The following is a 26,594-nucleotide window of genomic DNA, read 5'->3' as shown; positions in this document are numbered from 1 at the left end:
ACGCTTTGTACCGTGGAACAAAACAATAACGACGTCATTTTCAGTTACCGTTCGTTTGCGGCCTTTCAGTCGAAATCGTTTCGTGCGTACTCCTGTTAAGCCCTAAAACTGTACAAAACTATTAAACTTTTACTTGTAGTATACAAATAGGTAGCGAGGAGCGAAGCGACGAGCGTGTTAGGTTAACATTTGAACTGCCGCACGAGCCGAGCGAGCGAAGCGAGCGTGCCGCGGCAGCGGCCGGCGAGTGCCAGAAGCGACTTTAGGGCGATTCCCACTCAAACAAAAAAAAAACTACAGGTCAAGAAACTAAAAAGAAAAGCAGTTTACTATGAAAAGTCCCTTTATCGATTAGACACCTCAAAATAATGAAGTTCAGGGAGCATGTTTCAAAAATTTAACCATAATGTCTATTAAGTACATTAAATCTGTCATATTTCAAATCAAAGAGCTAATGCAATATTACTAGTATTGAAAACTATTATTGTAAAGTAATAATTAATATTAATTGCTTCAGATCAATGTGGAACTGGAAAAAAATACCTAAAGCAAAGGGGGCGCAGGACTTAGAAAATTTTTGATGGAGTTGGTATCATTATAACACCTATTTATTATTGCTTTATCGTAAAGATTACGCTAATATAAGCATGTTTTGTTGGGGCAACTTTTCTCTAAACTTGATAATTACCAAGATACATGACGGATTGTAAAATGTAATTTTTTTCAATGATGGAATATTATGTATTCAATATTAAGCTGCGAAAGTCCGAATCTAGCTAAAAAACGTTACGCTAAAATAAGCATTGCATTATCATAAGACTTGCCATAGAACCGAAGCTGTCAACCCCGAATTCCACGTGGTCTTGTCTGCCCTACCCCTAGAGTGTATGTAAAAAGCCGGAGGCGCGGAGGGAGAGCAGCCCTCGCCCGCCGTGACAAAGCTCGGGAGCCGTGCGGAGCGGAGCGGCTGAGGCTGGTCGCCGAAGGCGACCAACAAGCCGAAGCTGCGAAGCGGAGTACGTACGACCGTGCTTTGTCACGCAAGGGCGGAAGGGCTGCACTTCCCGTAGCGCCGGAGCTAAGGCAGTGTCTGACACAATATAAAAAAGACATGAGGAGATAGGGAAAGGGTTAGGTTAGGTTTTATCATCAATCTTTGAGGGCGAATATCTCGGCCATTTTTTATTTTAGAGAAAGTTTTTTTTATAAAACATGCTTATTTTAGCGTTTTGAATAATAATTATGTATTTTACGATACCTATACAATTTTCACTTTAGATCAAAAATTTTCTAAGTCCTTACTTTGCGCCCCCTTTGCTTTAGGCGGACCAAAACTTCATTTGTAAATATCTCGAAAACTATTAATTTTCGCGCCTCCCCCTTTACAGGGGAAGTTCCTAGTACCCACCTCCCCTCTCTCCACCCCCCACTACCCCCAAATTCCACGCCCTATAATGTACAGTTTTACCAAATAATTTACAAATTGTGTAGGTAATTTAGTGTTTAAAATCTGTATGTTATAGGGGTGCATATTAGCAAAGTATTTCATGCTACGTAAAGAATAATATAGTATTTTATTGTTCATGTGGGTAAGTACTTACTTTTTTATCACTTCCAAGAGCATATCTTTCTCAGCAGGTGTATAATTAGATCCACGTTTCTTCTTATCCTCCATCGTGAATCAGTTATTAGGATTTTAATAATAAAATAATGGTCAACTGAAATTCACTCCACTAATGAAATGTTTAAATTATCGCGCGTAACAATGTCATTACACTTGACAATGAAATGACACGACGTTCCAATCTACGTCAAACGTATCCAGATAATTTTCTTTTTTTAAGACGTCTTAAATAAATATTTAACTTATTTTTACGTAAAAAGACATATAATTTCAATAGTAATTCAAACCATAATTACATTAAGCTGATACATTTCAAATTATTTATAGATATAGAAAATATTCATTCAAACAAGACTGCGTAAAACGAATACAAGACGTGACCTAAATTATTTTGTAAGTAATAGAGAACATGCTGATTACAATTTTTCTAGCAGGATGTTGCCATTATTATTTATTTATTTTTATTTAGCATCAAAAATTCGGATATCGTAGATCCATTTGTTAGTAAAAAAAAAATAAACCTAAGTATTAATGTTAGTAAAATTACATCTAAAAAAACTAAAAAACTAAGTCCACCATAGGACACTCTACGCGTAGACATGTCGCTTTGACGCAACAAGTGTGCGCACAAAGTGTCCCATGATTGGCGCACTTACATCCTCCGCGATGGTCCTTATAATACTGTTGGAACTGCCCCGCACTCTCATTAAAAGAGAAGCTGTTTTTTTGCGAATTACGGCCCAAAAATCCGATGTGTGTGCTTGAGCGAACATCCCGGAGGCGCTGCAGAAGCGTGGCAGTTTCAACAGCATTCGGAAGGCATTATTATACAGGACACGAAGAGCATTTAGCGATCGATCCGCATAGTTGGCCCATAGACTGCTCGTGTAGAGATTCTGACAGAACGCCTTAAAAAGCATTATTTTTACGTCTTTACTACAACGAGCAAATCTACGAGCCAACATATTGGCTCTAACCGCCAACGCCCGTCGCTCCCGCTCAATGTCCACATTGTCTCGGAGGTCATCGGTAAGCATATGCCCAAGGTACTTAAATTGTTTATCTCTTTCTATAACTATACCATTAAGAGCTATGGTGGAAGTACATCTAGGATACTTACCGGTGTCCCCAAATACAACATATTTACATTTGTTTACATTGTATTGCAGACCATGTGCCTCAACGTATTTCTCACAAACTCTCAATAATTCAGACACAGCAGAAGCAGTCGGGGCCAGCAACACCATATCATCGGCATAACTGATATTATTAACGCAGACACCTCCAATGCTGCAACCGACACGCATACTGCTGAGCCCGACAATAAGGTCATTGACATATAAATTAAATAGCTTGGGAGACGAAAGTCCGCCTTGCCTAACACCACATTCGAGCCCATACACTTCGGAATATGAGTTAGACCATCGAACAACATTTTTTTGGTTAGCATACCAGAATTTAAACGTATTTAATATGCCTGCCGGTATACCCTTGTCCCTCAGCTTCCTCCATAAGACGTCATACGACACCAGATCAAATGCCCTGGATAGGTCGAGGAAACAAGCATACACAGGAGTCCTACGCTTGTTGTAGTATTGAACAGTGTGCTTAAGACTCAAAATAGCGCTTTCAGTAGAGAGACCGGGTCTAAAACCGAACTGAGCGTCATGGAGGCTTAAAAAGCCATTAAGATTAGCATCAAGCACACTGTCCAACACCTTGGCTAGAATCGTTGCGAGCGATATGGGGCGATAATTTCCCTTATCGGAGATGTCACCCGTCTTATTTTTAATCACAGGCACGACTACAGTTTTCATGAGAGCCGCGGGAAGATAGGCGTGGCTAATACATAAGGTGTAGAACATGGAAAGTATTCTCGGCAAGTGACATCCCCCATACTTTAAATGTTCGACACTGAGTCCGTCATGGCCCGGAGATTTACCTCTACTCATGTTTTTTATGATAGATGCAACCTGCTTAGAAGAGACATGAAGCAGAGGCTCATCCCCACACCTGCCGGGCTCCTCGTAAATCGCGGCCGAAGGCCCCAAAGGTGATCGCACTTTAAAATGTTCTCTAAACATATTAGCTATATCTTCAGGTTTATTACGCCCCTCCACACTCACCGGCAAACTTGGCTTAATATCAAGTTTAGAAGTGGATTTCCAAAATTGAACAAAATTTTTTGAAGCCTGCTGTTCAGCTAGTATGTCCATTTTAATTTGGTCTTGGTTATTTTGACACCATTTAAGTCGACTTTTAAAAATTTTTCGAGCCATAGACATTTGATTATAAACAGGGCCAGAATTCGGACGCTGATGAGATACCCACAACTTGAAACTAAGTTTCGCCTCCCGGTGAGCTTCTCTCACATACCTATTCCACCCACATAATCTATTTCGTCTATCTTTTTTAGGGTGCCTCGCCTCGCAAGACAATACCGCCGCTTCAGATAGACTCTGTACAATTTTACTATAAAGTCGATCTAAAACAATTCTATGCTCAGCCAAGGAACACGACCCGCCACTGCAACTGAACAGCTCCTGGGGGAGATCAATTTCTTTTAAACGGTCGTCACATATCTCGCGATAACTATCAATTTGAGAATCACTTCTTTCACCCCAAATAACCGAACTCCGATGCAAGTCGCGGGCCATGTGCCGTGGCCTCACAGCACCTAAGTCACATTTAATAAATAAAGGCAAATGGTCTGACATATACACACCCTCGTCTATTCCTACGTTAACAATTGTATGCCAGGCAGACTGAGATACAACGCAATGATCCAACCATCGCCTACATCCGTGAGCCTCGCTGATGAATGTGTAGTTACTCGCAGACTCCCCTAATTTAATCACATCAGCACATACTAAGGACTGATCCGTGCAGAAATTAAGCAGCTCTTTATAAAAGAGTTCCTGGGGGTGGGCGTTAAAATCTCCTAGAATAAAAACACATTCAACATCGCTACTCACTACAACTGCATTTATTTCACTTAGGACTTCTGTAAACTCATTAAGATTAAGTATCGAGTCCGTTGGCATATAAACAGAAAAAACAATTATAGCGCGGCCCCTTATTGTGGCTTTTATAGCAACCAACCGCGAACTACTACACTGTATTACTGTTACCGAGTCAAATATGCCAACTCTCCAGAGAATGGCTACTCCCCCATAAGGTCTACCAGTCAGTAAGCCGGATGATGTATCAACTGCTGATTTGCCAGTATATTCAAAGTTGTTAGAAACAGTTCCAATAAACGGTATATCATGAGGTAGTAACCATGTCTCTTGTAAGGCTACCAAATCTGAATCACTACAAATCATACGAACACTATCAATAGACCTTTTAATCGATTTACAATTAAAAGTAGTAAATTTACAATAAATTTTATTTTCTGAATCCATATTAATAATTATTATTTAATTTCAGTAGGAACTTGACCTTTCGCTTTATTTAAATATTGTACAAAGCGCCTGAAAGTTATGCCGTTAGGCCAAAAAGTGTCATTCAAAAATAAATTTAATTTATTTTTCGGCACGTACAATTTATACGCATTATATTGCCTTTTAATTTTCATATTAATCTTTTTAAGCGTTACACTTTCGCACGTTTTTTCTTTTATATAATTCACTATATCACTCTCACTAGTCTCAGTACTTACGTTTGATATAAACAGTGGCACCTTAACGTCTGCGGCTTTAAATTTATCCCCTTGTAAAGACGAGGCACAGCCTTTCATACCTAAAAATTTGTACCTTTTAGAAGATTTTTTGCGCACAACCTGCCATTCATTGTTTACATAAAGTTCATTTCGTTCACGTTTATCACTGGTCATCTCTGATACAATGTTATTAGTATTAGCCTGCGCAGGCGCGGGCAACGACAACTTATTATTCGCAGTCGATGAATCAGTCTTGCACGGAGCGCACGAGCGAGCAGCAACGCGCGATGTCGATCCGTCGATAGTGCACGAAACCGCGGTGGCCTCAATCTGCTTCGCTATATGCACCATCTCGCTCGATCCCTTAAGGCCGTCGTATCCATTGCGTCTGCTCTCGCACTCGGTGCTCGAAACCGCGGTAGATATTGGTGCCTCCACGTGCCTTGTGTTTGCCGATACATTATTTTGCTCATGCACGAAAGAGACAAAGTTATCTTGACCGTCAGCTGACAACGGCGTTGAGTTCAACGCACTCGGACAGCGGTTATTGGACTTTGTACCCAACAGTGGTGACTTATTAACCGTTAAGCACTGCAAATCAACAATTTCGCTATTCATAAAAGCACTATCATGGGTACATGCACCTCTTCTTCTCGTATTAACATTTTTAAACGGATCGGTTAAAGATGCATGTTTTATGTTTTCAACTTCTTGCTTTAGTAAGTCAAATTTATCAATAGACACAAATTTCTCCTCTAATGAATTATACTTAGTTTGTAGACAAAGGATATCCTTCAAAAGTCTAGTCGCATCTACGTGGTCAAAAGTGACCGGCGGAAGTTTGTGTAGGTCTTTTGCCACAAATATCGGGAATGTTTCCGCATTATTATTTTTCATAACACAAATAATCTCGTCCAGGTCACGCGATGACTTTTTATTTCGTTCCTTTCTTCGCGGAGGCGGTTTCTTAGCATTAGGAAGCGAATCAAATAATAAAGACTTCGCTTTTGCGATTTCCACAGCCGAAAAAGAAGTAGTACATAGCTGGTGTATACTATCTTCGTCCATGTAGTCCAGCACATTTCTTAAGAAAGACAAGAGTTCATTAATAACGATATTACAACTCGCACATTTCACTACATTAGAGGTCATTGTCCTCAGCACAGAATCAGCGGTCACACACAATATGCGTCCGTGCGTAATCGCGCACAGCTGATCACATTATGAAAACATTTGAGGACTGCTTGCCTAATCACGGTTTCAAATTGCTTGAGTGGCGTTTGTGTATAGCAGTTAAATTTACGGGAAGCTTAACTTTAAGTTGCAATTAGATGAGTTTGAGATTTGAGTGGCGTTTCAGTATTCGGCCATTAGTTACATAAAATAAAAATTAATTAAGTTCGCGCGCAAACAATGACTATTGCGCGCAAATGTCATTGCCGATCCCTGACAGCTGTCTATCAGTTTGACATTGAGTAGTTTATACGCGAAAGTAAATAAATATTAATTGTGTTCTTTAGTATAATTTCCTCTGGATTGAAGATTCCCTAAGTTGCACGTAAATTGATTCGGCAGTGCGAATCTGATAAAAACATGTCATTTCGTAATATCTTCAAGGATTCGAATACTTCCAATGTAATTAATTAAAACTGAGCAACATAGACTATATTGCATTTTCAACAAGTCAATAACTGCGTTAAAAACAACCGACTTCAAACTTGCACTTGCAACATTTACAAATACGGACAAAAATGCTCATAAAATAAAAACTACTGGGCCTATCCGAATAAAATTTTTATGGGACCAATTCGACACCATCCCGCGTCGAACAAAAAAAGAATCACGTAAATCGGTTCAGAAACCACGGAGTAATCGGTGTACATACATAAAAAAAAAAAAAAAAAAACATACCGGCCGAATTGATAACCTCCTCCTTTTTTTTGAAGTCGGTTAAAAAAATTAGAGATCCTTACCAAAAATGCAATAATGTAACCCAAGGTGTAAAAAATTCCTTAATAAAATTTGCGTGCATTGCGTGCGCTGCGGAATCTATTCTTATGAAAAAAAACGTAAACATGTAGGTACCACGGGCGGACCGTTAGGAATAAATAAAACAAGAGTAGGTATACTAGAAAAATATTTATTAATTACAACAAGAAAAACACTCGTTTAATATAGGTTGTATCAGTTGTTACATTGCCGCTAGATGGCGCAATTATACAAATCAAAAAATTATTTCACAAAAAAACAAACACACAATTGTTAAAAACAGACATAGGTAAACAAAAACGTTAAAAAAATCTTAACCGAGTAAATGAAAAATTTACCAAAAAACTATAAAATATATTGACATGTATGCAAATTAATGCTTTTTTTAACACAAAAAGGGTGGGAAATATGTACATAAAGTACTTAGGTAAGCAACTGAAATTTTATTTACAAAAAAAGTATTTTATTTGTATACAATCTTTATTAATTTAATTGTTACACTACAAATTGCGTGATTACAATTTCACTTAATAAATTATAAATCTCGTGACAACCGCCATTACAACTAGTGTGACGTAAGCAAAGAAGCTTCTAGACGACGCAGCTGAAGTACACGACTCCAAATGTTTGAACAAATCGTTGTAATTCCTAGCAGCTTCGTTTGCAGTGTCACTAGATGGCTCTGCGAGACCAACAGCTGTGTTCTTGAACAAGAGGTCGTTGACCCCGTCGAACGGTGAATACATTTCCATGTTGATGAGTTGCGCGGAAGTTGCCGCGTTGTAGCCGAAGTGTGCGTCTAAAGTGTCAAGGAGTGCGTTCAGGCTGTTGAGGAGGGGGTCATTTCTGGAAAAAATGATATTTTTAGTATTAATAAACCTTTTTTAATTGATTTGCTTGAAAAATTGTAGGTATAAAAGGTTTATTGTATACTACCTTTCCGCCCACGCTTTCGCCAGCTATGTCTAAAACTTAATAAATTATATACTAACACCTTCCTCCAGAATCACTCTATCTATAAAAAAATCGCATCAAAATCCGTTGCGTAGTTTTAAAGATTAAGCGTACATAGGGACAGAGAAAACGACTTTGTTTTATACTAGGTAGTGATATATCATCACGTTAAGACCAATAGGAACGGAGCAATGCGGGTATAATTTTTTAATTTAATACTTTACCTCCTAGCCAAAACTTCAGAATCTACAACATAAGCCAGCAAGCAGTTCTGATCGACATTAACTCCGGTGTACGCAGCGAGAGAGTTGTTCCTGCACAGGACTCGAACTTGGTACTCCGCTAGGTTCGCGGCGTTGAGGTTGGCTGAAATGGACATTTTTTTGCTAATGAAGTTATAAGTTTTGGAATTCATTTAATTACTATCAGATTATTATGAAATTAAAATATTTTGTTAAGTTTATAATAATTATTAAATCATTAATTGCTTATTCTTGAGGCTAATGAGGAAAAATAGATGTTTTCTAAAATTATACTGCTACTATTCTACTAAATAAAAAGGAATTAAGCTTTCTTTTCTAATCAAATAATTGAGCAAAATCTTGTTATAAATGTACCGTAAAATTCAAATTAAAAAAGTAGTATACTTATCTTAAAATTTTTCCCTAAATAAACCAATAAAAAATGACTTAACTTGAATACTAGCCAGATTAGCAAACAACACAAAAACTCACAACAAAACTCACCATTAATATTAGCCAGATCAACGAACGCCACATCGCTCTCCGGGTCAGCGAGACACGCGACGGAACCGTTGTTGCCGTAGTACTTGTTGCTGTTGTCGAACGAACATTCTTGATCTGAGATGGAAAATATTTTTTAAGCTATTGCATAGCTTCTATCGCGGGCCTTGAGCGCGGGGACCGAATCGAGAAATTCCGTAACGAAAAAACCTCACGCTCTGCACTCCGACGGGCGGAGGTGTGGCTTGAAGGCATAGCTTGCAATAGCTTTACCGCGGCAGTCCCCGAGTGCCACACGTCGTTTTATTTTTATATTTTCTTGTCTACCGATAACACTTCAATAACAATCTATCAAAAAAGAGCACCGAGCACACTGTTAGAAGTGAAACTACTTTGTCAATATTCAAAGATACTTAAATTTTCGTCTCACTCCATGACATGAAATTATTGCCATGACGCGACCTTGAAATTATACTCTCAACGCGCCTAAAGAAGTTTCACTTTTGACAAAAAAAAGTGCGTTAAATTGAAACCATATGTTACAATTTTTCGACAGTTTGTAACATCGCGATGATTATAATACTGACGGGTTAAAAAACAATTTTAAAATAAAATGGAAATATGTTTTTAAAGTAACCTTTTACCTATAGTGGCTTCTTCTACTTAAAGTGCCTTTGAGTAATCTTTGATCATAAGGCCGCCTGTCCAACTGCAAGAAAACTTCCGCGAGAAATGTCCGACAGTCTGTCCGACAGCAACTTGCAAGTCTAATTCCGCGTTTCCACCTGCAAGTAGACTTGCAAGTTGCTGTCAGACAGACTGTCGGACATTTCTCGCGGAAGTTTTCTTGCAGGTGGAAACGCGGCCTAAGGGCTATTTCAAATATATAAAAGGCTGAATAATGTTAATTTGACTGTCATAAAATAACTTTTTTTCCAAAATAAATAATTGTAGCAAGATGATTATATATTCAGGTCATTAGAGTAACACAAAAACATATAAAACCAATTGTAAAATAAATTATTATTAGTTAATAAGTTACTTACTTTGTGAAAAGTTGCCAACAATAGTGATGCTTGGCTTGCACAGAGAGCACAGTGGTGTTGCGTCGAAGTTCTGAAAAAGCATTTGTAATTTAATAAAATGTGCACAACATGACCAAAATAGGTGCATTTTTTACATAAACTATAAAGGTGCATTTTTAAATATTCTCAGAACCTCTTTGGAAAAAAAGCATCGATGTCTTTATAATTTATAGACATGCAATCTTGAGTCGGAGATTATTTGACAATTTCGGTTAAAATTGCAACGGATAATATCTTTTGTGCACCTTTAAGCTAGTGGTAACTTTTTTATACAGTATACGGTGAGGAGTATATATTTTTTTATTTTAAAATATTGTGTTAAGAACAATTTCAAAAAATTTTCAGCTTGATTTGAATTTTTAATTAAATCTAATTTCTCAAGAGCACATTAGTCAATTCGAAGACTAATAAATAAATATTACACATTATCCGCATGAAAACAACAAAACTCACAATCCCCAAATAAACTCACACATCATCCATAAACACAAAAACTCACAACTCCAAACTCACACTCTTATCCATCGCATGTGACGCATCCATTGCACCAGGCGCACAGGAACTGCTGAAGAACTCTCCAACTGCTCGGCCGTAGTCACATTCAGAGGAACTGATCACTCCGCGCTCGTGAGCCGTGCGGAGGAATGATACGAATGCTGTAATTAATATTTATGTATAATTATAATAATATTCATATAGAAAGGGAACACAGGGATAAAGTAGCATAAGGGAAAAAGAGGATAGCTGTTATCGATATTTACATGTAGAAATTTTAGGAAATGAAATAAGTAGGAGGAAAAACAAGAGGGAAATGTAAAAAAGGGGCAATAATGGTCGAAAATTGATCATTACACTCTCGTGCGCAGCGCGCAAGACTTTTACAGTAGGTTTTATACCTTGGAAATAAGACATGAAAAAGGTAAGGAAAACTCAGCTGGGAAATGAATAGCGAATTAAAAGATAGAAACAAAGAGGGGATGCAAAGAAAGAAATAATGAATAAAGAGATGAGGCAAAAGGAAAGGAATAAAATATTCCGAGGCATCGTGTAATTTGACATCTAATAATGAGAATTTCAAATGTCGAGTCTGGTAGCAAGATACACATAAAAATATATCGAAAATATTCAAATTTTTACACAAAACTTCAGAAAGGAAAATTAAATGATACTTACAAATCCCGCCAAACTCCGGAAAGCAAGCGTTCTTTCCGCGCAGATTCTCGAATCTCGTGATATTATTGCTCTGCGCGCTTGTCTCCTTGACGAGCGCTGCGACGCGACTGAACGCGAACGGATCGCTGCGAGAGTTTTGTACCAGCTTCACTGACGAGAGACTGTAGTGTCTGGAAGCAAAAGTAAGTAAGGGTAGATGTAAAAGTAAGGGATATATATGGAAGTAAAAAAAGTGGGTAGTGTGTAGAAGTAACGAGTAATATACAAAAAGTGGTAAAATACTTACTGTCTCGCCAAATATCCATAATTAGCAGGCGTAGCAATAAAATCAGCTGTATTATCTCTAATATCAGCCAAGCACTGGAACACATTGGTCCGTTGCTGGCAGGAGAGTGCGGGTTCGATGCCAAGCGTGTAAGCGGCCAGTTGCAACCAATTGCATTTGGTGTGTTCTTGTGGGGAGACTGTGCACCAACGACGGGCTGGGACACAGCTTGGGGACGCGTCGATTGAGGGGAGATTGCGTACTGGAAGAGAATTTAATATTCAAAAAAAGAACGTGTGCCGAGCACATGTTTCAGAAGTGAAACTTCTTTGGCAAGATTCAAAGATACCAAAATCGTCGCCGTGCTCCATTAGTAAAATGGAAATTGAATGGAATGGAATTGCTAAATTAGTATCACCATAGACCAATTGAGTATATTGGTCCATGGTATCACGTCAAAATTTTGTATTTTTTTAAGATTGGCTGAAATAGGTAGGTATATTAAAATCGAGGCAAAATATAAAATAACTATATATAAGATCAAAAATGGACTTTGTCATAATGATGACAAAACTTACGAGAGAGTTGAATCAATCTCTGGTGTACAACAATTTTATCATGCCTTAATTTCTAATCAAATAGCAAAAACTAGGTAGATTTTGATTTGACTCCACTAGAAGCACTTTCGAAACGTCATAACATACATACATTTGTGTTTTTACCAATTACCACTGGTAATTTTTTCCACTTCAGATTTCCAAAAAAAAATATAAACTAGGTAAAACTACGATGTCTCACACACACACATACACTCCAAAAGTACAAAAACTCACAATTATTGGAATAATTAGCGGGTGTAGGCAACCCATCCTCAAAGTTGACCCTCGCGTTCGCACCCCCCACTATGGCGCTGAACAACACAGATTGCCAACCGTTGCCGCCTGGGCTTGCACCACCCGGCCACCAGTTGCGAAGGTTGCTTTGGATCTCTAGCGCTTTTTCACTGTATAGGAAATATATTTATTTAATTAACGCCAAAATAAATACAAAATAGAAAGTAGAAAGAAGAATAATAATTATGGTTGACGAGAAAATATGTGTTGAAAATAATGTCGCTAACGTGTCGCGTATGTATGTTGCTTTGGATCTCTAGCCGCGGTAAAGCTATTGCATAGCATGTTAGGGTGTTAGGTTTTTTCATTACGGAATTTCTGGATTCGGTCTCCACGCATAGGGCATGCGTTAGGTGCTAAAAAAAGGGATCTCACGTGTTAGCGACGAGCGCGCTCCAAGGCTGACGCACGAAGGCGCAGGGCGCGGCGGGCGCAGCGAGCGCGGTGGCCGACAGTGCGCTCAAGGTACCGTCGGGGCATAGGGCTGCGTACGATGCTGCTATGTCCGGGTTGCGGATCTGTGGTATGATTAAATACCTACGCTTAGAGTATAAAATAAAAAAAATTGTCAAGGGCAAGTCGGCCACGACTAAGGTATCCGCACAAATAAGCTTAAGATCAAATAAGTCAAATGCACATCCGATTCCACAATAAACTGAAAAAGAAGTCGAAAAAAATTGGTGACCGTTCCAATCTATCACCGTGCAAACCGTAATCATAAGATGTGAATCGAAATCATTTATGTTATTACCGTATAACATTATCATTATTAAAATTTCTATTTTTTAATTTAAACTAATAACCACTAAAACGCGATTTACCTTTTTACAAAAAAAAAATTGAATTGAAATAAATTGTTGGCACCATTAATATCAAAAACCGCAAACATTGTAAAAAAGCACTACACTCACACTAAAGAACTCTCGAACATGCTGCCACGCGACATACGCAACAGACGTTCCATTGCTCCTGCGCAGACACTCCAACGCTTGTATGTGTCTGTTGTCATTGCGCACACCCGCAATGGCTACGCCCATATCAATGGAATAGCTCGCGCAGCCCGACCGATCGCCGCATAGCGAGCAGAGGGATTGGTAGCGTGACTCTGTGGGGAAAAATATATTTAAAAAAGAGCGACTGTGCCGAACACACATGTCAGAAGTGAAACTTTTTTGGTCAGATTCAACGATACCAAAATCGTCGCCTTATTCCATGACGTGACGGTATTGTCATGACACAACCTTGAAATTGTACTACCAACGCGACTAAAGAAGTTTCACTTCAAAAGAAAGAAATCTATCCTGAGACGGCCAAAAAAATAAATTTATTGTATTTTTTTTACTTTTAATGATTTTTTTAACTTTTTTAGTACCAGCAATTTTTTTCTCTATATACTTACTCAGATCAGCATCAACAGATACATTCGCGCTCCACGGGCCAGGCCGGCAAGCACTACCAAAGAACTGGCTGAGCGTATCCACTTCTAGTTCTTCTGCTGTTTTTCTATTTGTGTCTGTGTTCGGGCAGCGGTCTGTGCGTGCCGCCTGTTGAAAAGTAAACATAAACCTGATGTAGTGAGTTATGAGTAAAGATATATGTTATGAGTGTATGATCCTATATAATCCTGTAATTTTAAATAAAGTCTTCAGTCTATAGACCGTTGAATACAGTCTACAGTCGGGATCAAGTGTTTCATTAAGAGCCCACCCAATGGCTAACTGCTTATCAATATCGTGTGTACTATTCAATATTAATGAAATAAAAAAATACAACAAAGTTCAGGACCCACCCAGTCATTTCATTTTACTCCAAAACACGATTACGTAAAATTTCCTCAAAAGAAAAACATTTAGCGGTTTTTTTAATGAATAGAGTGATTCTCCAGGATTTAATTCGTAATATAGTCACAACTTTCTCACGAACTCAGTTCCTAAAACTCCAGAGTACTCACAGCTCTCTCCAGACCCTTCAGCACCCTGGGAGACCACCTGAGATCCGGTTCATCCAGCCCCGGGTGGCAGTAGCTGCCCCCACGTAGACCCTCCAGACCACCTGAATGGGTCACTGGCACTATGGCCACCGCTTCGAATGCGTATGGCTCTGGAAATTATTGAAATCAATCTCTATATTTATAAAATTATCATGTCACAATGTTAGCATACTCCTGCGAAACGGCTGGACCGATTCTCATGAAATTTTTCAAATCGTTCTCGAGGTTCCTGTGTGTTCCTAGCGTGTTCAAGCATATCAAAATTCAAATATATTCAGCATCCAAAAATTAACTACATAATACATATACAGTATTCCAAAAGTAATAATGCGCATTGAAATCTTCGTCGCTGTTCGGCAACTGTCATATTCCCGGAGCGTCCGAAGATGATATCTATAGGAAAATAATAATGGTTCCGACAAATAAATAAATCTCCAGCTATCTCTGTCCGACTTTTATTCTAATTTACCAGCGTTATAATAATATACCGACAAAAAAATTCAAAGCATACCGAATAAAATACCTAAATTTTGCTGACACCTATGAACACAATCAAATTACATTTCTACTTAAAAATATATTAAACTTCGAATAACAAAACTAAACTTCTGAATAAAATACTGAACCTCCGACGAGATTACTGGGTTACTGACAACAGAGGTCATGTCAATATAATCATTCTTTTATGAATTTTATGAGTTATTTAATTTTCTAGTGTTGGTTACCAAATATATTTTTTAACTCTCAACATTGATGAAAATACCGAAACTGGTCGGACCGCGCGATCGGCTCCGTCGACGCGCAAAAAAAAATCAAGTTTAGGTTAGGTTAGCCGTTAGGTTAGGTTAGGTTAGGTTTCTTAAAAAAAAAAACTACACAGAAATAGGAGCCCCGCGAAGCGGGGCTCCGTCGACGCGCAGAAAAAAATCAAGTTTAGGTTAGGTTAGCCGTTAGGTTAGGTTAGGTTAGGTTTCTTAAAAAAAAAACTACACAGAAATAGGAGCCCCGCGAAGCGGGGCTCCGTCGACGCGCAAAAAAAAATCAAGTTTAGGTTAGGTTAGCCGTTAGGTTAGGTTATGTTAGGTTTCTTAAATTTTCATGAATTAGAATTCATGATTATAGTAAGTACATTTTTGTATTTTTAATAACTTTCTGGACAAGCGCCAACAATAGAAATTTAAGTATAACATTGTAGTAAAAATAGCACAGAGTTTATGAAAAATTAAATGTAATTGATGAATTTCTAGTTGGCAAGTAAAGGTAATAATTACAAAGCATTGTTATCAGTAGAACATAATTTTATATGGTAAAAAAGTATTACAGCAATTAACAGTCATAAGATTTTTTCTAAGATTTAAGTATATCATTCGGTCGTTTCGTCATTTTTAGTCGGACAGAAGTAGTCGGAGATTTAGTATTTCGGGCAGTAAATATTATATTTTTAGTAAGGACATTTTTAAATTTATTATCGGAGCTTTTATTACTACCCATATCTATATAGAGTGGTTAAATGCATTTTCTTCATGCATAATTTAGTCAAATTATATATTTTGTGCTAAAAGAAATTAATATGTATTTGTAAGTAACGATTTTGTTTCGATAATTCCCTCCTTTCCTCCGAAGTAAATAGCGAGTATAAACCCACGATTGCGAATATATCTTTGTTGGATTGATTTACTTGGAAAATTTTATAGTTCTTTTAAAGTGTCTTACTGAAGCTGGTGTAATGATGGAAGAAAAGAAGGTTAAAATAACACAAAATTTATCACTACATAGTATAAAACAAAGTCGCTTTCACTGTCCCTATTTCCCTATGTCACTTTGTATGCTTAAATCTTTAAAACTACGCAACGGATTTTGATGCGGTTTTTTTTTAATAGATAGAGTGATTAAAGAGGAAGGTTTTAGTATATAATTTATTAGGTTTTAGACAAAGCGGGCGAAGCCGCGGGTGGCAAGCTAGTATTGTATAAAATATGGTTTTCAAACACAGGTTTATATTTAAACCATATATCTAATCATTAAAATCTCAGTTCAAAAGTATTTACAGTACTGATCATTCTTCAATATTGTGACAATTATAAAAAAATAAAAATAAAAACAATCAAAATCAGGGATTATCTTTATTTCTGACATTTTAGATACATCGGAACTTTCATTATGCTCTTCTTCATTTTCACTTTCCCTACTGCCATCACCTGTGTAAATCATTTCATCGATTAATTTAATTCACCTTTAAAAACAAAACCAAGAAGGGTATGTAATAGCAGCTCTATATAATTCCACACAGAGAGAACACGTGCAGTCACCACCAATATTTAAAGACGACTGACGGATTTTTGAGTTTTTTGACTGACAGGCTACCGTCACTTACCGCCCGATTTGTTTTTGATTGTGTATGACCGTGAATTGACTTCTATTTCTTTTGAACAAGGTGTAAAATGCAAGTGCGTTGTTTAGGGTTCTTACGATTCAATGATTCGAGTGTCTTCGGAAATACGACAATTAGCGAAGATTTGCATGCGCATTATTAAGTTTGGAGTACTGTACGTAAATTTAAAAGTTTATATGCAACAATGGGGAACACTGTGACAGTTTCCCAAAATTTTATTTTAGTGTCAGTGAAAGTGAAACTTCTTTGGCAAGATTCAAAGATACTAAAATCTTCGCGTTACTCCATGACGTGAAGGAATTACCAGAACCTTGATATTTTACTCTTAACGCGCCTAAAGAAGTTTCACTTTAAAAACTGTTCAAGAACTCTGAAGTTAGCAGCGTACCTACGTCGTTCAGCGGTGTGGCGGCAACACCGGTGGGACTCGGGCCTAACTTCACGTTAATGAAAAACGAATGTGCTTAATCATGGAACCTCGCGTCATTCTCTTTTCTTGTAACCTTGTAACTAACAGCACAAAATGTAATCGTTATAATTAAAATCATATTTTTTTATTCTCGTTTTCATTTTAATAACCTAAAACCTTTAAAGTAAAGTAATAAAGGAAGAATCATCTCAATATTAAACATGGTCCATTCGGAGCCGAATCATTAATTGAAGCAGCATCATCATCACCACATGCACATGGCGAGGAGTCACAAGAGGATTATGCTGGATTGCCGTCGAGTCGCATCCGGTCAGGTTACGATACCCATCCTTCTTCTCTCCATCTCCTGTGCGTTTTAATTTGCGTTAATATCGTTATTTTCACGTTTCAGTTATCCGTGCACGTGTTGAGCAGCGCGGCGCTGTGCTGATGCTTAACGGGAATTTGTAAGTACTCTTGTTTTCTATAATCTGCCAAAATGAGTGACTGTGAAGATACAATCGGTGGTAATTCTAAATCTCCTCGTTTAGGTATTTGTAAAAGTATAAATATGCAGCTCGCTGACTTAAAGAGACAGCGTGGCACGTTAAAAGGCAGGCTAACATTGTTTGAAAGATATATTTCTAAACTAGACAAATCAGAATTAAATTTCAATAGCAAAACTGAATTAGAATTACGAATAGAGTCCGCTTGTACACTTTTTCAAAGTTACAATGAAATTCAGAGTAAAATTGAACAATTAGTTGAAGATTCGGATATAGCAGCTCAATTAGAATACCGTGAATTGTTTGAACAGCAGTATTTTTCTATTATGGCTAACGCGAAGTGCTTGGTAAATCCTAACAGTAGTGAAAAAACACAATCTATTTGTCATCAGGTTTGTAATAATTCTATGTCTATTAAATTGCCAGTTATAAAGCTACCTGTCTTTGAGGGTGCTTATGATCAGTGGTTGGAGTATAGGAATTCATATCTCACTATGATACACAGTCGTGATGATCTTAATGATATACAGAAATTTCATTATTTAAAATCTTCCCTCAGTGGTTCTGCTTCTCATGTTATTAGTGCATTAGAGTTCACGGCTGAAAACTACTCACACGCATGGGATTTATTAGAAAATAGGTTTCATAATAATCGATTATTAGTACAAAATCATGTCAAGGCACTCTTTAATGTTCAGGCACTACAAAGCGAATCGTTTGTTCACATTAGAAGGTTAATAGATTCAACATTACGTAATTTACGTGCATTAAAATCATTAAACGAACCCACCGATTCTTGGGACACTTTGGTTGTCTATTTAATTGTGTCCAAGCTCGATCAGTCCACAGAGCGTGAGTGGGAGACGCATAAAGGTACTTTATTGTCAAAAAATGAATCAAGAAACATTAAATTAGGCGATCTATTAGAGTTTCTTGGAAACCGAGCTGATATGTTAGAAATGATAAAAACGAATAATGTGCGCGGTGTTTCTTCTAATAAACATAACAATAATAATTATATTAACACGAATAACAATCATAAATATTTTAGTAAGCCTAAAAATTTGTCGCAACCTCTCACACATACACACGTAGTTAATTCATCTCGTAACAAATCTAAATTCGATATCAATGTAAAAGAACGTGTTTGTGTTGACTGCGGCGGTGAACATTATTTGTATTCATGTCCGAAATTCTTAAACAGGCCTGTGCAGGAGAGACATGTTCTTGTAAAAAATAAAAACCTTTGTCGTAATTGTATTCGCACTGATAGCCATTTAGCAAACGATTGTTCATATGGTCCATGCAAATTATGCAAAAAGAACCATAATACACTACTTCATACTACTTATCTTAGTGAAGAATTAAGTATTCCCGCGTCTATACCTAGTTCGCATAAATCAGCTGATACGGGAGTGCATTCCGAGCGTATAAATGTACTCACGTGCAATGCCGCTGCCGCTATACAACCCGTGTTGCTTTCGACAGCGCTCATTGACGTTTCTGACTCGAGTGATAATTATCACACAGTTAAGGCGCTCCTTGACAACGGAAGTCAGAATTGTTTTATTACAGAATCGTTGTGTAATCGTTTACAAATACCAATAATACAGTCCACTATACATATTTCAGGTGTTGGGCAGAGCGTATCAAAATGTTCTCACACCTGTAAAGTAAATATTCGTTCTAAAGTTAATCATTTTAATATAAATATTCAATGCTTGGTTCTTCCTCGTATTACATCAAAGTTACCTTCGTTATCAATTAAATCTCAAAGGTTTCAAATACCTAAACACATTTCACTCGCGGACCCTACGTTTAGTGTGCCGTCGGATATCGATATCCTTATAGGAGCGGATGTATTTTGGGATTTATTAAATAGTGATAAGATTAAACTTATTAATGGTCCTTATCTATATGATTCAAAATTAGGATGGATAATTTCTGGGCCTATTTATAATAGTCATTCGTTTAAGACTGAAAGAGTTCAGTGTAACTTAGTTCAGATAAATACTCAACTGAAAAAATTTTGGGAGTTAGAAGAATTGACTGACTTATCTTCTCCCATGTCTAAAGATGATCGTTATTGTGAAATGTTATTTAAAGAGACTACAAAACGTGACAAACACGGTAGATTCTCTGTTCGCATTCCTCTAAAGGAGTCACCTGAGTTATTAGGTGATTCGTACACTATGGCTAAAAATCGTTTTTTATCTCTCGAAAGAAAGTTGGATCGTTTACCTAATTATAAAACACTTTATAGCGATTTTATTAAAGAATATGAAACACTTGGTCATATGACTCTAATTGAAACAAAGAATATTCCAGATTTATTAAGTAAACCACATTATATATTACCTCATCACGGTGTCTATCGTGAGGATAGTTTAACTACAAAATTACGTGTTGTGTTCGACGCGAGCGCGAATACATCAAACAACAAATCGTTAAATAATATACAGTATACAGGACCTCCATTACAAAATGATATATTCTCAATTTTACTTAGATTTCGTCAATATAAATACGTTGCCTGCGCAGATATTCAAAAAATGTACAGACAGATTTTAATTCAATCGGATCAACGTAATTTACAGCTTATATTGTGGAGGAATAATCGAAACCTACCTTTACAGTTATATATGTTAAATACAGTGACGTATGGAACGGCGTCAGCACCGTTTCTCAGTATGCGTTGTTTAAAACAATTGGCTTTAGACTGTAATGATGAATTAGTTGCAAGAACAATTAACGAGGATTTTTTCGTTGACGATTTGATTACGGGGAGTAATGACCTTAAATCTTTAATGGAATTGTGTAATAAAATATCCAAGTTGTTAAAACAGGGTTGTTTTCCGCTGCATAAATGGACATTTAATTGCGACGTATCTCCTGAAATGTATAAAGACCTAAACATTGATATAAATCATTCATCCAAAACGTTAGGTTTAGGCTGGTGTACACAAAAGGATGAATTTTATTTTACAACTAAATTTACAAATCATGACTCGATAGTTACGAAGCGTGTCATATTATCCACCATTGCACAAATATATGATCCATTAGGTTTATTAACGCCCGTAGTAATTAAAGCTAAGTCATTGTTACAAAAACTGTGGCTGCAAAAATTGGATTGGGACGAAGTTCCCGAAACCATTGCAATTGCATGGCATAAGTTTCTGTGTGATTTGCAACATTTACATACTATTAGACTACCTCGTTGTGTTATTGATGATAATAGTTACAAGGAGCTTCATATATTTACTGACGCTTCTCAAGATGCCTACGGTGCGTGCGCGTACGTTAGGTTGTGTAATAATAACGGTGATTTACCAGTTTCAGTGCATTTATTATGTGCAAAAAGTAAATTAGCACCGATAAAGATAGTAAGTGTTCCGAGACTCGAACTGTGCGGGGCTTTGGTAGGTGCTAGATTATATATTAAAATAAAACAATCTCTCCGTTTAAATTTCGATAAAATATATTTTTGGACTGACTCAACTATTGTGCAAGGCTGGTTGAGTATGTCGCCGCATTTACTTAAAACCTTCGTTCAAAATCGCGTTGCACAAATAAATGAATTAACATGTGATACAATTTGGCGACATGTTAAGGGAACCGAAAACCCTGCGGATATTATAACTCGCGGCACGACGTTAGACACGCTGAAGTATGATAGTAATCATAATTGGTGGTGTGGCCCTGCCTTCTTACGCGATATAAGTAGTAAGTGGCCAGACAATAGTAACATCTTTATTTCGCCATATAGTGAGTTGCCTGAAATTAAACATAACACTGTTCATTTACATTCTACTCAATTATTTTCAATATTTGATTTTGAACGTTATTCGTCATTTATTCGTTTGCAAAGGATTTGTGCATATTTATTGCGATTCATTGATAATGTCCGAGTACCTATTGTCAATGGCAAGGTCAATGGCATTCGTGTGCGACAAACCGGTTCCTTATCTGTAGATGAGTTACAGCGATCACTTGATACATTAACACGGTTTGCTCAACAAGAATCATTTAGTGAACAATATTATAGATTAAAAAATAAGTTATCATTAAATAATAGTAAAAATATTAAAAATAAATTGATATATAACAAAATAGCCGGTTTAAATATTTTTCTAGATGAATCAAATATTATTCGTGTCGGTGGTAGGTTATCTAACGCGAATGAATTTGATTATAATAAAAAACATCCCGTATTGCTTAGTGGGAAGCATCGCTTTTCAAGATTATTATGTGAATATGAACATAAACGATTGCTTCATGCTGGTCCTCAGCTTCTAGTATATTCCATGCGTGAAAGGTGGTGGATTTTGAGGGCTCGCGATTTAGCTAAACAAGTTGTTCATAATTGTATCGTATGCAAACGCATGAAAGGCAGGACATTGACCCCTCTCATGGGCAACTTACCTTCGGAAAGATTAGAACAAAATTTTCCTTTTATGAATTGTGGAGTTGATTATGCCGGGCCCCTGCTCATTTTGGACCGAAAGGGCAGGGGTGCAAAATTAATAAAATCATACATTTGTTTATTCGTTTGTTTTAGTACAAGGGCTATACATTTAGAACTGGTAGGTAGCTTGAGTACACATGATTATATTTTAGCATTAAATCGGTTCATAGCACGGCGTGGAAAGCCTTATCAAATCTTTTCAGACAATGGAAAAAATTTCGTTGGTGCTGAAAAGGAATTATCAGTAATTTTTAATAATGGTAGTGATATTTCTGATTTTCTTAGTCATAATCAAATTCGTTTAACATTTATACCACCGTACAGTCCTCATTTTGGCGGGTTGTGGGAAGCAGGAGTCAAGTCCTGTAAGCATCATTTGCGGCGGGTGCTGGGCAATGCTAGGTTAACACGTGAAGAGTTTGAAACGGTATTAACGCAAATTGAAGCCGTCCTGAACTCTCGCCCTCTGTCTCCTCTGTCCTCAGATCCTCATGACTTTCTCCCACTTTCTCCAGCCCATTTCCTGATCGGTCGACCACTAACTGCACCTATATGCGAAAACCTGACGATGATTAAGTCTACGCGATTGGGACGCTATGACCATGTGGAGCAACTTCGACAACATTTTTGGCAGCGTTGGTCGAAAGAATACATTTCAGAGCTCCAACAGCGAATTAAATGGAAAACCAACAATGAGGACCTCAAAGAGAATAGCTTAGTTCTGATCAAGGAGGATAATGTTCCTCCTTTGAAATGGAAACTGGGTCGAGTGATGCACGTCTTCCCGGGGACTGATGGGATTTCCCGAGTGGCTGAAATACGGACAGCGCACGGCATCATACGCCGATCGTTTGCAAAGATTTGCCCGTTATAACCCTCATGATCCAGCTTCACTGACGAGTGCTTCATGTTGGAAGCCTTTCCTGAGTTCTTCCAAGGCGGGCGGTATGTTCAAGAACTCTGAAGTTAGCAGCGTACCTACGTCGTTCAGCGGTGTGGCGGCAACACCGGTGGGACTCGGGCCTAACTTCACGTTAATGAAAAACGAATGTGCTTAATCATGGAACCTCGCGTCATTCTCTTTTCTTGTAACCTTGTAACTAACAGCACAAAATGTAATCGTTATAATTAAAATCATATTTTTTTATTCTCGTTTTCATTTTAATAACCTAAAACCTTTAAAGTAAAGTAATAAAGGAAGAATCAACCTCAATATCAAACAAAAACTTTATTATCTGGTGATAATAAAGTTTTTTTTAGTAAGTTATATAGATGTATGGCTCCGCTCCTGTTGGTCTTAGCGAGATAATATTATATAGCCTTCCTCAAAAAAATGGGCTATATATCACCGAAATAATTTTTCAAATCGGACCAGTAGTTCCTGAGATTAGCACGTTCAAACAAACAAACCCTTCAGCTTTATAATATGTATTAGTATAGATATTGTGGTTCTTACTTACCGTTTCTAGAAACATCTCGTATAGATGCAACCACTCTGCTGCCCTCCGGCTGCGCTTGAGACAGAAGCACCATCTCCTCTTCAGAGAACACACCGAGATGGGCATCGCCACGCGCTATTTTTATGGCACAATCGACTCTGGATAAAATAAAATTATTTTTAATTATTTGTTTTATTTCTATGAATAATTAGAATTACAAACTTATAGACTACAGGCCCATGTTGAAAAATGTAGGGTCATTTGAACCACCAGGTGACCTATCTAGAACGATATAAGAGCATAAAATAATAAGATTCAGCACTATGCCGTGACTTGTAAGCTGTCCACCTGAGTGCAGATTAGAATTCGAAAGTACGGGTAGAGATTTTTTCCCCTTGTCTAAATGACTTTTGTACGGCGTTGCGGAATAATGGATTAAAAGCAGTATTGAAATAGTATGACACAGATGCCGTACAAAAATGGTGGTCCGCAAAGTCGGAATTTATTTTTATTTTCCGACAATTGCTGGGGTAAATTTGGTCATTTTCATATCGAAACATAAAATTACCTGGATTCCACAGGCTCGCAAATCGCCTGGCTTCCATCTCTGTCCAAAGTCTGACATAATATTGGATTCGATGAAGATATACACACACGATCTGTAAAAAATTATAAATAATTATTAAAATTACGCATAAAACTAAAACAAAATGATACAGATATTGAACATAGGAACTAGTGCACACCAAATATCACTATGACTAGAAAGTAAGTATAAAACAAAGTCGCTTTCTGTGTTAATTATATATCTCCATTTCTTTCTCCATTTCCTCCAGGAAGGTTTTAGTATAGATATAATTTACTAGCTTTCCGCCCGCGGCTTCGCCCGCTTTGTCTAAAACCTAATAAATTATATACTAAAACCTTCCTCTTGAATCACTCTATCTATTACAAAAAACCGCATCAAAATCCGTTGCGTAGTTTTAAAGATTTAAGCATACATAGGGACATAGGGAAATAGGGACAGAAAAAGCGACTTTGTTTTATACTATGTATAGTGATAAGGTTTTAGACAAAGCGGGTGAAGCCGCGGGCGGAAAGCTAGTTGAATAATAAAGAAAAATAACAAAGTATTAATTATAATAATTGGAGAAAGTAAAAGAACGTTGTAAGTCATCCGCGAATTAATAACAATTTCAATAAGCCGAGTATATTATAATTTAAAAACTAGCTCTCCGCTCGCGACTTTGCTTAAAACTTGACAAATAATACAGTAAAATCTTTCTCGAAAATAACTCTATCTATTACAAAATTGCATCAAGGTGCATCGCATATTTTTAAAAACACATATATAGGAACCGATTGGTATATGTCGGTGGTGACCACTTAACATCAGGTGGCCTACCTGCTCCTTTACTTGCTCTGACATAAAAAAAAAAAAAAGACAAACAGTGAAAAGCCTCTTCGTTTAGTTAGGTACACTTACGAACTTAACTTTTATAGTTTCTTTGTTGTTATAAGCAAAGAAAAATATATTTTTTTATAGTAGACTAGGATTCCGCCCGCGGCTTCGCCCGCCTTTTTCAAAGAAAAATCCGCATCCGTTCCCGTGGAATTTCCAGGATAAAACCTATCCTATGTGTTAATCCAAGTTACCCTCTATAATATGTGTGCTGAATTTCATTGTAATCGGTTCCGTAGTATTTGTGTGAAAGAGTTCAATACAAGCTGTTATACAAGCTTCACCTATTTTTAGAATCTACATACTTTAAGGTTAGCTCGTATGAAAAAAATACATGTATAAAACAAAAAGAGTTCCGTGTACCGGAAAATTTCTGTTAAATATTGGAATTTTTTTAAGGGCCTATTTTCAATCCTCGGTTATATCTCATTCGGACGAATAGGTACTAAATAATATACAGCATGTTGTTTCATTGCTTAAAGTAGCAAGTCATATCACATACGTACAACTTTAGCATGTACTTGAATAACACACACTAGACATTATCATATCTACAGATATCAAAATATCGATTGATAAACGATTCTTGAAATGGGAAGGGCATCGATGATGTAAGAATTCCAATCGCCATTCATCATACTCTAATTTGTGAAGATAATATTTCCTGTTGGAAATACTCTAAGATCTAGAGTAGTACATTATTACAGGTCTGTGGTCGTAGAACATTTAAGACGATTTTTGGTTTAATTGTGAATAGAGAATTGTATTGTATTGTCTACATAGGGAATAAAAGCCTTATAAACATTATTTTCCTTTGATGTCTTATAACAGAGTCATAAAACTTTTGTTACTTGAATGGCAAGGGAAAATTAACATAAAGCATACAAATATTAATAATCTACAGTCGACACCCAAATATATTTTATCAGGTCACGAGTTCCACTATCGATCTTTTGATATAATACAATTATTAATCGTGGAAATTTTATCAATTGTTAAATAATAAGTTATAGTAACGCCAATTATAATTAACTATCATAAAATCCATTATACATTAACAAAACATGTTTTAGTTATACATATATAGAACACCATGCATGATGTATTAGATTTATGAACCCTATAACATATTCTTGAAATTTTACTCACAGCTTTGTGCTGATACAGCGGCTATCACAGATACAAAATACAGCAACTTAAAACCCATTTTCACACAACACTACATCTATGTCTATAAAAGTCAGTCTTAAACCACGCCTGTTTTAGCACGAGCGTTTGACACGTTCGCTAATCTATAACTACTCTTATAATATTCCATACGGGCTATGCAGTGTTTGTCATAATGATCTTATCAACGTTTCGAAATTTACTGTAAAGGTGGGTGATAAATATGTACTGATAAGCTGATAACTGATTGTGTGGACGTTTGGTGTCCTACAAGGGACGACTGTTGGACCCGGTTTATCCTCATACGCGAACGTAAAAAAATGGCACGTATACCCATATGCCCTTATGAAACTGTTCGATTTTTTTTAAAT

At 37.0% G+C, this 26,594-nt stretch overlaps 1 protein-coding gene across 1 annotated transcript; it reads right to left on the bottom strand.

Annotated features, from left to right (window-relative positions):
* Positions 1 to 7,412: 7,412 nt before the first annotated feature.
* On the bottom strand, positions 7,413 to 26,368 carry LOC149896004 (transferrin-like). The gene is made up of 15 exons (XM_090117810.1): positions 26,206 to 26,368; positions 24,163 to 24,253; positions 23,616 to 23,752; positions 14,342 to 14,490; positions 13,790 to 13,934; positions 13,302 to 13,495; positions 12,766 to 12,908; positions 12,331 to 12,500; positions 11,519 to 11,759; positions 11,233 to 11,402; positions 10,573 to 10,715; positions 10,021 to 10,090; positions 8,978 to 9,091; positions 8,456 to 8,597; positions 7,413 to 8,123 (listed from the first exon to the last, which is right to left on the bottom strand). Exons 1-15 carry the CDS (start codon positions 26,261 to 26,263, stop codon positions 7,805 to 7,807), a joined length of 2,286 nt encoding a protein of 761 aa, XP_089973936.1. The 5' UTR covers positions 26,264 to 26,368; the 3' UTR covers positions 7,413 to 7,804.
* Positions 26,369 to 26,594: the final 226 nt, after the last annotated feature.

Source organism: Colias eurytheme, chromosome 29, assembly GCF_061535395.1.
Source record: "Colias eurytheme isolate Ceu_HAF_F1 chromosome 29, ilColEury1 Martin Lab GWU primary, whole genome shotgun sequence".
Taxonomy (NCBI): Eukaryota; Metazoa; Arthropoda; class Insecta; order Lepidoptera; family Pieridae; genus Colias; species Colias eurytheme.
This window is presented reverse-complemented; position numbering and strand designations above follow the sequence as displayed.